Source organism: Notechis scutatus, chromosome 2 (genome assembly GCF_049901735.1).
Source record: "Notechis scutatus isolate UNSWTSFEM ecotype Mainland chromosome 2, rNotScu1.2, whole genome shotgun sequence".
NCBI classification, from domain to species: domain Eukaryota; kingdom Metazoa; phylum Chordata; class Lepidosauria; order Squamata; family Elapidae; genus Notechis; species Notechis scutatus.
In genome coordinates, this window is record NC_142010.1 from 68,156,419 (window position 1) to 68,169,048 (window position 12,630).

Here is a 12,630-nt window from a genome sequence, read left to right on the forward strand (position 1 = left end):
CCTTATTCCCATTGGCAGACTTCCTCTACTTGATGGAAGTTCGAAAAGGCTCTCAATACGCTGTTTTTTCCCCCTAAGATCTCTTGCTTATATGCGTGCAAGATGACTTCTCAGAAACTTTTGCTCACAGTTTCACGATTCCTTAAGTCTTGGAGAGGGGAGGGGAAGCTGCTACCGAGAATATTGATCCAATCTCTTCATTTTTTTCCCCTCTTAGGAATTACTGACTTGGAGGAGGTGGAAGAGTTCCTGAAGGAAGGGATTCTGATGAAGAGCTTCCATCACCTCCATGTCCTTTCTCTCATTGGGATCACCTTGCCTAAGGAGGGTCTCCCCCTGGTGGTTCTACCTTACATGAGGCACGGAGATCTCCGACATTTTATCCGTTCAGAGCAGAGGGTACGTGGTGCCAGATCTTGGGGTCCTTGTTTGAGTGACAATCAATGCCAGCCACTTTCCTGTTTCTGAATCGCCCCTTGGTTTGGAGTTCCTTATCTCTTCTTTGCGGAATGAAATTGTTTTTAAGGAAGAGCTTACCCAGAGATGATGCATTCAGCCCTTTCTTATCCCTTTCAGTTGTGGTGTGCTTTTGTTTTGTTTGTGACATCCTCATCCATGAGCCTTCTGGTGAATTAGTGCAGGCTTTGCACCTCCTTCCTGTTAAACCTCACCATATTGGGGCAGAGAGTAGGGCTGGCTGTTGGATGCAGCAGATATAAGTCCTTAAATCTATCCTGTAGCATTGTAGGGTTTGTAAGGTAAATCTTTTAAAGTCAGATTCCAGAAATACACATGCAAGAAACTAATTCTCTTACCAGTGGTACTTTCTGTTAATGAAACGAGATGGAGCTCTGGGTTTTCAGAAGATAGATTGTTTTGCTTTGGGTCTTTCTGCTGACTCTGAGAAAGGTAGAACAGTAGGAGCATTAGCTGATGTCTGATACAGCTTCCTTCCTCTAATCGAACAAATAGCTGAAAGATCCTGGCATCTTAAAATCTCCCTTTTTCCCCTGGAGAAACAAATAGAGGTAGCATTCTGACTGTTGGCAGGCTTCTCTTCCACCTCCAATCTATTGGCACTGTGGCTGTGGCAAAATTTATCTTATAAATGTTCTCTTACAACATTATTTTTAAAGAATTGTCCATATAAGCTTCGCCTCATAATTTTATTGCAGTTGGGCCTTGAAAAAGGAATAACTTCCAACTCATCTCTTCTGCTCCTCGTTTCATTCCCGTTGTAAACATACTATGAAATATTAGGCAGTTGTTAATTGTCACTTGTGATGTACTGCTGATCAACTAAAAATGCCTCCCCCTTGCTTGATAAAAATGGATATTTTTCCTTGCAGGTAGCTTTTGAGTTAAACACATCAGCCACCCTTTGCAGAGGAGTGCAACGTTAAAAAAAGCAAATTTAGCTGATAACAACAAGATTTATCCTCCCAAGATTTTCCTTGCAGCTATTATATTCAAATCCAGGATCACATGAAAACATTATTCACGGAAAGGGGGCAATAGGTTAAGCATGGGGCATGTTCTTTTGAGTATGGGCAAGACAGTGAATGCTTCTGACCACTAGGGGGCCATGCAGGCACACTGTGAAAGAGCCAGTTGTAAGCTATGGAAGAAAAATTCAGAAGGCTCTTCCATCTCAATTCTGGGTGTTATATTATGCACATCCTATTCCTATCTTGCCAAGCAGTGAGCAAGTGTCTGCTTTGCCATGTGTGCACTGAGCAGAGATTCCCCTGGCCCCAATTCCACTGTTTATATTTATAGGCGTGGGTTCTTTGTCGTCTATCATATGTGAATGGGACGCACTCAGTTTCTCAGCCAAATTTCTTAGAAAATTTGTCCAATATCTGAAGCAGCCTTGAAATTAACTTCAGCTGTGTTATCTTGTGGGAACCACAATCAAGCAGCTCAGCTCTCTCGAGGTGCATAAACTTCAAAGCCAGATGGAGAACTCGTTGTGAGTTTCCTCGGTGTCAGACAGTTTTGTTTGTTTGCTTGTTTTCCATCAGAACCCCACTGTGAAGGATTTAATAGGTTTTGGGCTACAAGTGGCTCGGGGGATGGAGTATCTGGCCCAGAAGAAGTTTGTGCACAGAGATCTTGCAGCCAGAAACTGCATGTAAGTACAAACATGGGTGTATCTACACAGAATCATAAAACAGGGAGAATAGGGCAAGAACAAGCCACAGAGGTTGCTGAGGCTTGTTTGTGCTGTGGGCAGGTGCCTGTGTGGAAATAACACTCCCCATATGACTAGCTATGGGGAAAGTCTGTCAGAAATATACCTTTCAAACTAGTTTGTTTCGATTCCTCCCTTGGGTCAATTGATTTTTCCCCCCTCAGAAATTTATATCATTTATACAAGATGCTTAATCTTCTGACTTATTTTTCTGGTAAATAGAAAGTAAATTCTGTGAAGAGAGTTTGAAGAAACTGGGAATGTTTAGTCAGGGGATGGGATGGAGGTGTGGGGAGGATGGTATGCTAGTACTTTCCTAGTGTCTGAGGAGACATACTCAGAAAAAGGTCAAGGCCAATTTTCTTATACCCTTATGGAGAAGTGTACTCAATAATGGATTGAGGTGACAAGAAGGCAGATTAGGAAAAACTTCCTGCAGTTTGACAGTAGAATCAGTGACCCACTAGCACTAGCCAGGCAACTGGACTTGAAGGATTAAATGGGTCATTCAAAATCTACAATTTTATGATTTAAACAAGATACTGGTCCATAAGATAACCAATTGGGTTTAGTCAATGTAGTTTGTTAAGCTATTAAAACCCAAGTGAAAGTTAAAGGTTTAGCTTGATGCATACGTGCTAGAGTTTTAACAGATGTGATTAAATGAATTGTACAAACATCCATTCTCTGATTGCATATAACAGGCTGAAACCTAAGGAGGGTAGGAGAGGCAATTTCCATGTTCACGTGGCATGCTATGCCCAAGCAATAATCTCTATTAGAATTACAGCCTGGTTTTCGTCACATGCTAAACCAGGGAGCTTTTGGCATTCCTTAATGGTGCCAAATAAGATGAGTTAACATGACTGCTGCATTGTTCCTAATCCCATTCTCCTTTTTTATCCAGGCTTGATGAGACCTATACAGTGAAAGTGGCAGACTTTGGGCTGGCCAGAGATATCTTTGACAAGGAATATTACAGCATCCGGAAACACCGCAGGGCAAAGCTACCTGTCAAATGGATGGCCCTTGAGAGCCTGAAAACTCAAAAGTTTACCACCAAGTCAGATGTAGTAAGTGCAAGCAAGGACACCCGATGGCCAGGCTGATGAAACATTGCCCCCAGTTGTTGTCCTGGCCACATTGTCTACATTCCCATGAAACAGTGAACCACAAATTAGCCAACTCCATTTTACTGTTTTGCTGAACTCAGATGTTATAAATAGATTTTGGTTCATAGTGTTGTTCAGCCCACAGAATTGGATTAATTGGATATGCCTTGATTTGTTAATGTGTTGTGGCAACACAGCCACAATTTTATGTGAGGGATATGCAAAATAGGCCATTATGAAAGCTCCTGCTAAGACTGTGTAACTTTCCTAGCACTCATTTCTTAGTGTCAGAATCTACCTGGACTCCAATTTATGCTAGTCTCAGAAAAACATGCATATGCAACATAGTCCTTTCTCCTTTGCAATTTGAAGAAGGAACAGTCTAGCTGGATATTTTACCTGCCCTAGTGATGGCTTGTGTTTTCTCTGCGTCCCACTCATATTGACACCTGTACTTTCCCTCTTCTGCTGCCTTACCAGTGGTCCTTCGGGGTCCTCATGTGGGAACTGATGACACGAGGGGCCTCTCCATACCCTGAGGTGGATCCCTATGATATTACCTGCTACTTGTTGCAAGGACGAAGGTTGCCCCAGCCTGAATACTGTCCAGATTCTCTGTGAGTATTCAATTGGACCCTTCTGCTAGCTTAGCCAAGGAGAGAACTGCGAAAGAGATATGAAGCTGTATGGGAAGTACCAGAAAAGGTCTTCTGATTCCTGAACTCTAATTGATAAAACTAATTTGTAAATTTCAATTAAGTACCGCAATTCGTTAATTTAAAAAGAAAAGAAAGCACAATGGGAAAGTTAATTAGTTTTTCTTTCTTAGTTCTGTTGAAACTTGTGTTCTTACTGCAGCTTCCCTCAAACTATTAACCCACTGAAATACCTATGCTGTATCTTTTCAATTTGGTCATATCTTAAAGGCCTAATTTAAGAGAAGCTGCAATATTCCATGGAATCCTCATGATTACCTGGATCTTAGCATATCCTTCTCCTTTTGCACTCCTCATTTCAATCTGTTGGGTCTGTTTTCTACCTTTTCCAGTGCTAACAATTCCCATTTGGCTCCTAATCCAGCATAGCATCATTACGCTATTTGTCGCATATTTACCTGCTGAGTTAGAACAGCGTTATATAAAGCCTCCGACTAGAATCCTGTAGCAATGAAAAGTCAAGAGATAAGACTAGAGTACAGAACTGAAGGGAGCCTCTGCCTTTAATTACTGTGAGAATGTCAATGACATAGACCCTGGTGTACACAACTACAATAACCTGGGATACAAAGGCCAAATGTTGGTGTTTTCATAGCTCTAATTCACTCATTTATTTTGGACAGGTATACCATAATGCTTAACTGCTGGACACCAAGTCCTGAGGAGCGGCCAACTTTTTCCAGCCTCATCGAAGAAGTGGAGCATATTGTAGCCTGTCTAAAGGGAGACCATTACATTAACCTCAACGTCACTTACGTCAACCTTGATCAGGGCCATCCCTTTCCCCCTTTCATCAGTCAGGAAGAAGCATTTGATTCTAGCGGATTGAGTGAGGAAGAGGATGCCTCTGTGTATTAAGTCAGGGGTCCCCAACCACCGGTCCGCGGACCGGTACCGGTCCGTGGAACAACTCCTACCGGGCCGCGGCTTGCTGGGCGCCGCCATCTTTTTTTGATGAAAAAGTGCTTCCGGTGAGCTTTCTACCGGAAAAGCTCACCGGAAGCGCTTTTCATCAAAAAAGATAGCGGCGCTAGCGCTTCCGGTGAGCTTTTCCGGGTAGAAAGCTCACCGGAAGCACTTTTTCATCAAAAAGATGGTGGCGCCAGCGCTTCGGTGAGCTTTTCCAGGTAGAAAGCCATTTCTACCGGAAAAGCTCACCAGAAGCGCTAGCGCGCTCATCTTTGATGAAAAAGTGCTTCTGGTGAGGTCACCGGAAGCACTTTTTCATCAAAAAGATGGCGGCGCCCAGCTGATGCCGGTACCGGGCCGCGGCATAAAAAAGGTTGGGGATCACTGTGTTAAGTGATACCTCACACAGGCCAGGATGCATGTTGCTGGTTAAAGCAGGACACTTCATAGGCTGGGACTGTTCAGGCTTTAGAACTTCTGGATACATTTTGCGAGTTCATGAAAGCTGTAAATCTGAGGATTTCTGTGACCTGAATCCTGCGCTCAGAAAACGTGGAAACAAATGCATCTCCTCGGTAAAAAGGTAGGGCAGGTTCCCTACAGCTTTAGGAAAGAGAGGCTTTCAGAATACCTGGTGATCTGAATGTGGGAATATGTTTTTACTGTGAATTAATTTAATGTGCCAGCCTGTGGCTGCATCTGTATATAGAGAAAAATAAATTTACTGTTATGAATTCCTATCAGGCTGTTTTATGCAACAATCTCTTTAGAGTCATTATCATATGATATTGAGAATATTTTAGTCATTATTTGTTAAATAAGTCACAATCGCCTCCTTTACATACAGCACAACCTAATGGGTAGGTTCACACATTGCATTAACTTGAAAGCAAGCAAGCTATAGTATGCTGCTAAATGACTTTACTATTATGACAAACCCAATTGCTCCAATTTTATAACACTGAAGAATTCTTCCAGGAACATCATGTCAACTTCCTTTCAAAGCCTGGTCTTACACCTTGAGTTAGGGCATAATACGGTTTAGATGTGGCATGTTATTCGGCACTGTTCATAAATCTTTTGTTAACTGTCAAAAATGATGGAGGAGCCTTGAAGAAGAGCAAACCTTTCAAGTCTGTGGTAACCTTGAAAAAAACATGGAGTTGGAAGATGGTGGCAGAAGGATTATCTGTTAGATGACAGTGCTGTCAAAAAGTAAGAAAAAATCAGGACTATAACTATGAATTGGAAGGAGGGAAAGGGGGAATAACTACTAGACAGGAAAGGTAGTTAAAGTGAATGTGAGGCAGTCACAGGTGTGAAAGGAGTTCTCCCTCCACCCAAATTTCCTTCCCCTTGGAGGAGCAGGTTTTCTTCTAATGAAAAAAAAGAAAAATATGAGGTGAAAGCGAGATTGGATTAGACAGGGAAGGTGTCAGGGCTCCAACAGTTACCCCCATTTAAATCATGAGTCTTAAGCCTAACTTCCAGAACTTAAAGAAGATTTATTAGGAGTAAACATGCCAGCACTGCCTGGGTGTAGCCAACTCTGAGACACATCATTCATTGTCACCCATGACCCTGGGTGTATCATAATTCATATTCTCCAATGGGACACATCCATAGCCAAGAGTCATCAATCATACTCTCCAGTTAGAATTTTGCTCAGTAGAAACTTCGGGTCACCTAGAAACTATCTTTGAAAACATTTATGGGATGCAAGCTTCCCGCTGCTCCCCCCTCCCTTTCTGTTGGCAACTCTAAAAAGACCATATAAATATTTTATCAGTTGACAGAAGGGAGGTTAGGAATGGTGGCTGTAAGCAAATGGATGGAGAGGGAAATTTTAAAAAGAGGAGAAAACTGGCAGGAACGAGCTGCCTGATGTCACTGGAGGAGAAGTCGATCTGAAACACTGACAGATTTGTTCCCACAAAGTGTTGGAAGAGTAGTGGAGGTGTCATAGAGAAGGCAACTCCCTCAGAAGTGGTGGCTTCTCCCCGGAAAGTAGTAGCATGTTGGTGGATGGGAAGAGCATTGCTGGTAAGGACTGAAGGTCTGTTCTTGCAGGCTATAGTCTCCAGACGTGGTGATGTACATGGGGTGTTGATGATGCTGAATGATAAAACGCTGGAAAGGGCTGGGTGGGTTTGAGGTAACCCAATTGAGGATGGCAAAGTCAGGGCATACATGTTGAATGGCTTGTAGTCATGGGGGCCATGAGGGGGTAGTTAGAAGAGAAAGTCCGTGGCCTCATCCTTGGGCCCAGGTAAATAGATCCGTGGGCACCTTGAACTTGGGTTGCTGTTGATAAATCTGTACGAGAAGCTGACTCATCCAACTGGAAGAATGTGCAGACTTGTATTGAACATGTGCTGCTAAAATCTGGTGTGTCAATGAGTGGAACATAAGTTGCAAGTCCTTTAACAGTTCAACAAGGCAGGATGCTGGTGGTGTTGTGATCATTTGGGACAATTAAATGATGATTATTCTAGGGTTGGTTGTGGCTTAGAGGTAAGACTGGATTGCAGAAAGAAAGCAAATATGGGTGTCTATCTACACTCCCCCCACGCCCAGCAATGTCCTTTTCTAAATTTCTGGACTGCATTCAGGGCTGGTATTGAAATCTCTGTGGGTTTTAGTGCTGCGATTCTTCCATTTCCATGGATATAAGGATGAAGGGGGGGGTCAGATTTTCATAACCTCCATGGCAATCAAGGGATTGTCCCCAGTGATCTCAGCCTCTATTCATATAGAGGGATACATCCTAGACCAGAGGTGTTCAGCAGGTTCTGACCTGTTCTGGAGAACCGGTAGCGGACATTTTGAGTAGTTCAGAGAACCAGCAAAGACCACCTCTGACTGGAGATTCTACAGTATCCTCCCCCTGCCATGCCCACCAAGCCACGCCCACAGAACCGGTAGTAAAAAAATTGGAATCCCACCACTGTCCTAGACCTTTTTTTAAAAAAAAAAAACTTTGGAGCAGATGGTGCATGATTTGAAAAGGGAGGCTGTTATCATCAGTCTATTAATGTGGTCAAATCAAATTGGTTTTAGTTGGAGCCAAATTAACTGCTTTATTTATTCATAGGCCAATTTAATGTTCACCTGGGCATTCCCAAATGTGCTGCAAGTGCTCACATGTATTTTGGCACAATATTTGTTTGCTTTTGCTTTTGAAACATAAATGAGCTCCTTGGCTGTAGTGCTGAACTAAGTAATATTTATACATATTTTAGATGAAGTAAGAAAGACATTCAAAGGAGCACCTGGGGAGACTAGAGAGAAAAAGTCCCAAAACAATGGTTCTCTGCATCATATTCATTTACTTGGAGAATGATTTATTATACAGATTACAGAGCTCATATAGCTCAGGTCTTGAACTCTGAATGTAATTGCTGATTATATATATATATATATATATATATATATATATATATATATATATATATATATATATATATATATACATATACATATATATACATATACATACACACATACACATACATATACATATACATGGTGGAACTTCCAGTTTGTCGGCCTGGCGGTAGGATTCGCGAAGCTGTGCGATCCTGCCGCGCTAGCGTTGGGCCCGATCGGGACGGATACGGAGCTAGCTGCCTGCAGGGGCAGCTGAAGGTAGGGGATCCGGAGAGGGGTTGGGAGTGTTGCAGACCCCTCCCGGCCAGCGGAACCCCTTTCCCAGGACGTGCAGCGGCGCCCGTAATGGCCGCCACAAAGAAGCTGGCAGCCGGGTAAGAATGCGCAGGAGGAAGTGGAGAAAGTGTTTGGAAGGAGAAAGTTTTTCTTGGTTCCTAGGACTCTAAGACATATTTAACAAAATTCCTGAAAAGTATGACTTTCTGAATGATACCTTCTAAAAGAGGAAAAAAGCGGCAGTTTGATGGTGCTGAAAGGAAAGCTTACCCTCTTTTCCTATGGAATAAAAAAGTGAATATTAAGAAACCTATTTTTTTAGGTGAAAACTGGCTTTAAGCGATGAGTGGGAAGAGAGAGGATTAAAAAAAATATCTGTATGCTAAGACTTTGTTGGAGGAGATGCTTTAAGGATTGAAAGACTAAAATATATTTCAATAAGATTTTAAGAAACAGATTTGGACTTTCTTTTTTCTGATTGACACTACCCTAGGAGGTGAAAGTGAGAACTCTGCCTTGGTTTGGACTGATTGATAACTTTGGGACTGTTTTATCTTTCCTTTGGAATATTTTGGTTGCTGTAAGAAGAAAGAAGGGGAAAAGAAAAGAAAAGATTTATAATGGCTCTTTCTATTGAGGAACTGAGAAAAGATTATGAACAAGCAAAAAAAATGGTAAAGCTGGTTTGAAAGAAGCCTTCCTTTTTTAGAAATGGCGCTTATTAACTATCAACAAACATTACAACAGATGAAGACAGCAGAAGAAGAAGGAGAGGCAGCCATCTTTAATAAATCTCAGAACTTGACCAAGAAAGAAGGAAGAGGGGAAGGAAGAGAAATAAAGGACTTAAGATTTAAAAACATTGAAGAAAGGGAAAAATAAGATGCAAAATCAATATAATGATAGTAAACAAAAGGGAAAAGGAATACAACAGAGAAGGGAAGCCAGTAAGGCAGAGGCTAGAAGAAGGGGGTAGAAAGGTTTGTTGGGAGAAGAAAGAAAGAGAAAAGGTGGAGAAAAGCTACAAAGTTTTGAAATTAAATGGGAAAAAGGAATCTTTTTAGGGATAAAGGATAAAATATAATTTCTTCAAAGAGATTTTGCAAGGTACATAAGATGATATTGTAGTATTGTGTATTAGAAATAGAAAACTTAAATGGCTTAAGAGTTGATAAGAGATTAAAATGTTGAAATGTTTAATAATGATTGGTTTTAAAATTTAATAATATGAGGGGAGGTTTAGTATTGAGTATTAATTAAAGAGCTTAATAAGATTATGGTATTGATGTTATTATAAAATTTTTATTATAGTATTTGTTTTTAATATTTAGATTTATTGTTTAACTATGTATTTAATTATTTTGGATGTATTATTCAGATAGAATGTACCAAGCAAAATCGGATTGGGTATTGGGTGTTATTTTAAAGATTAACTTGATTAATTTAGTGGGGAGATAGAAAGGCATCATACTCTGATTAGTGATTTCAGGAGAAATTTCTTTTTTTTTTATAAGGAATGAGACAAAGGTACAATAAAGAATGGACAAAAGATACAAATATAATGACTCAAATTAAGATGATTAATTAAGATAGAATTAAGAAGAGTGAAATATGTGGAGAAGTTAATATAGAAGACTTAGAATGGTAACTAAAATAAGTAATGATATGTAAGATGAGCATGAATACAGTTGAAGTCCATGAAGAGAGAGATACCTGGGTCCAAGTTACTTTCCAAAAAGATTTTTTTTTTTTATGTTTTGTGTGTTGTGGGTATATGTTTTTTTTTCTGGGGAGAATTAATAAAACCTTGTAGAAATATAGAATGAGAATAATGGTAACTAAGTCAGAAAGAAATAGATGAAATAATAATAATAAAATTGAATAAGAGTAAAGAGAAATAAAGAGAAATCGGATAAGAGGTTTTTGTATGTTTATATGGAAATGGTTTAAAACAGAATTATAGTGTATCTGACTTGTTAAGTTTATAATGGAAAAAGGTTTAAATATGTAATGGATAATGATGACTTGTGTGTTTTGAAAATTAATAAAACTTGTTTTAAAAAAATAAATACATATACATATACATACACACACACACACACATCTGCCATCATCAGGCTTCAGACGAACACAATACAGAAGCCTGATGATGGCAGATGAGATTCTGCCGAAACGTTGCTACAACTTTAAAAGCACAACTATAATGACGTGGGAAAATACCCGAACAAAGCTGAATACCATAAGACAATCAATTTCACATGCTGTTGTGCAAATGGAACAGACAACAGGTGGAAAGCATAGGCAGTTAGCAAGACATCCCCAATAAAGGAGTGGTTCTGCAGGTGGTGACCACAGACCACTTCTCAGTTCCTAGGCTTTCTGGCTGATGGTTTGGTCACTTTTGAATGCTGTCACTCTAGTGGTAGCATGAGACGGAGTCTACAACCCACACAAGTGGCTCAGGTAGTGCAGCTCATCCAGGATGGCACATCAGTGCGAGCTGTGGCAAGAAGGTTTGCTGTGTCTTGCCAGCGTAGTGTCCAGAGCATGGAGGTGCTACCAGGAGACAGGCCAGTACATCAGGAGATGTGGAGGAGGCTGTAGGAGGGCAACAACCCAGCATCAGGACCGTTACCTCCGCCTTTGTGCAAGGAGGGACAGGAGGAGCACTGCCAGAGCCCTGCAAAATGACCTCCAGCGGGCCACAAATGTGCATGTGGCTGCTCAAACGTTCAGAAACAGACTCCATGAAGGTGGTATGAGGGCCCGACGTCCACAGGTGGGGGTTGTGCTTACAGCCCAACACCATGCAGGACGTTTGGCATTTGCCAGAGAACACCAAGATTGGCAAATTCACCACTGACTCCCTGTGCTCTTCACAGATGAAAGCAGGTTCACATTGAGCACATGTGACAGACGTGACAGGATCTGGAGATACCGTGGAGAACGTTCTGCTGCCTGCAACATCCTCCAGCATGACCGGTTTGGCAGTGGGTCAGTAATGGTGTGGGATGGCATTTCTTTAGGGGGCCGCACAGCCCTCCATGTGCTCGCACTGATGTGCTCGCACATGGAGGAAGGAAGGAAGGAAGATTTCTGATGTTGCCTGCCACTTTTCAAAAAAATAATAATTCAGTGGGGAAGCTGGCAGAAAGTTGGAAGTTGTTCCCTCTTTCAGTGCTTTTTTGCCCATCCGTGGTCATTCTGTTTCTCTGTGTAGGTAAGGAAATATCTCTGAAATAACGACCCAATGGATTACAGGTTGTCTAATAGAAAGTAGTGCTAGAATTATTTTAAAAATATAAATTAATATAGATATAATATTCATTTAAATGTTAATGTTAGTTTTAACCATCAAGTTACATATACTGAAATTGCTTCTGTAAATTTAAATCTATTTAATAAAAACCTATTGTATACATTTCAGGAAAGACTTAAAACCAAGAACTGTGCAGAGTTTATACAGATTCTAAATCCTAATCTCTTACAGTGCTCTATAAGCATACTATAGTTATTCCGCATTTTACGCCCACAGTTCAGCCCACATTTTGGGTCAGAAGTCATGGCAGTCATTAAGTGAGATACCCACATGACTGTCTCATCCAATGCCTGCAATCCTAGCTACCCCATTTGGGTCATTAAGTGACCATTCAGGAATGCTTCGTGGAGTGAGGGAGGGCTGAGGAGAACCAGCACCCATTGGCATGCAGGTCTTCCTCTCTACTCACCCCTGCTGGAAGGCTTGGCTTGAAATATTTCTGAAGATAGAAAGAGCCTTAAAACATTGCAAGATGAACATCACCCCCCTTGATGTTCTGAGGCTCTTTCCATAGTGGAAACATTGCATTGGCTAGCTTTCTGGAGTAGCTACACTTCACATCAACTGGCCGTGCTTGTCAGCAACTGCACAGAAAGGGAAAGTAAGCGGATTCACATGTTCTATAATGACCCGGGGCGTGGCATAAAGCCAACACAGTCACATAAGTAAGAAGAGTCCTTTTAATACCTCCAACTTTGCCCCCAATGTCCAGGT

General features: G+C 41.2%; 1 protein-coding gene across 3 annotated transcripts in view; it reads left to right on the forward strand.

The window, feature by feature from the left end:
* The window catches only part of MST1R (macrophage stimulating 1 receptor), a 62,374-nt gene extending 56,709 nt beyond the window's left edge, over positions 1–5,665 (forward strand). For 2 of the 3 annotated variants that reach the window (XM_087955007.1, XM_087955005.1), the window contains 5 exons: positions 218–399; positions 2,025–2,134; positions 3,102–3,267; positions 3,787–3,923; positions 4,646–4,942. In XM_087955007.1, the coding sequence (XP_087811133.1) occupies positions 218–399; positions 2,025–2,134; positions 3,102–3,267; positions 3,787–3,923; positions 4,646–4,880 (830 nt within the window). In that variant the 3' untranslated portion in view covers positions 4,881–4,942. Of the gene's footprint in view, positions 1–217; positions 400–2,024; positions 2,135–3,101; positions 3,268–3,786; positions 3,924–4,645; positions 4,943–5,316 lie in introns of those variants that run through there. The other variant, XM_087955006.1, reaches the window with a different exon arrangement.
* The last annotated feature ends 6,965 nt before the right edge of the window (positions 5,666–12,630 follow it).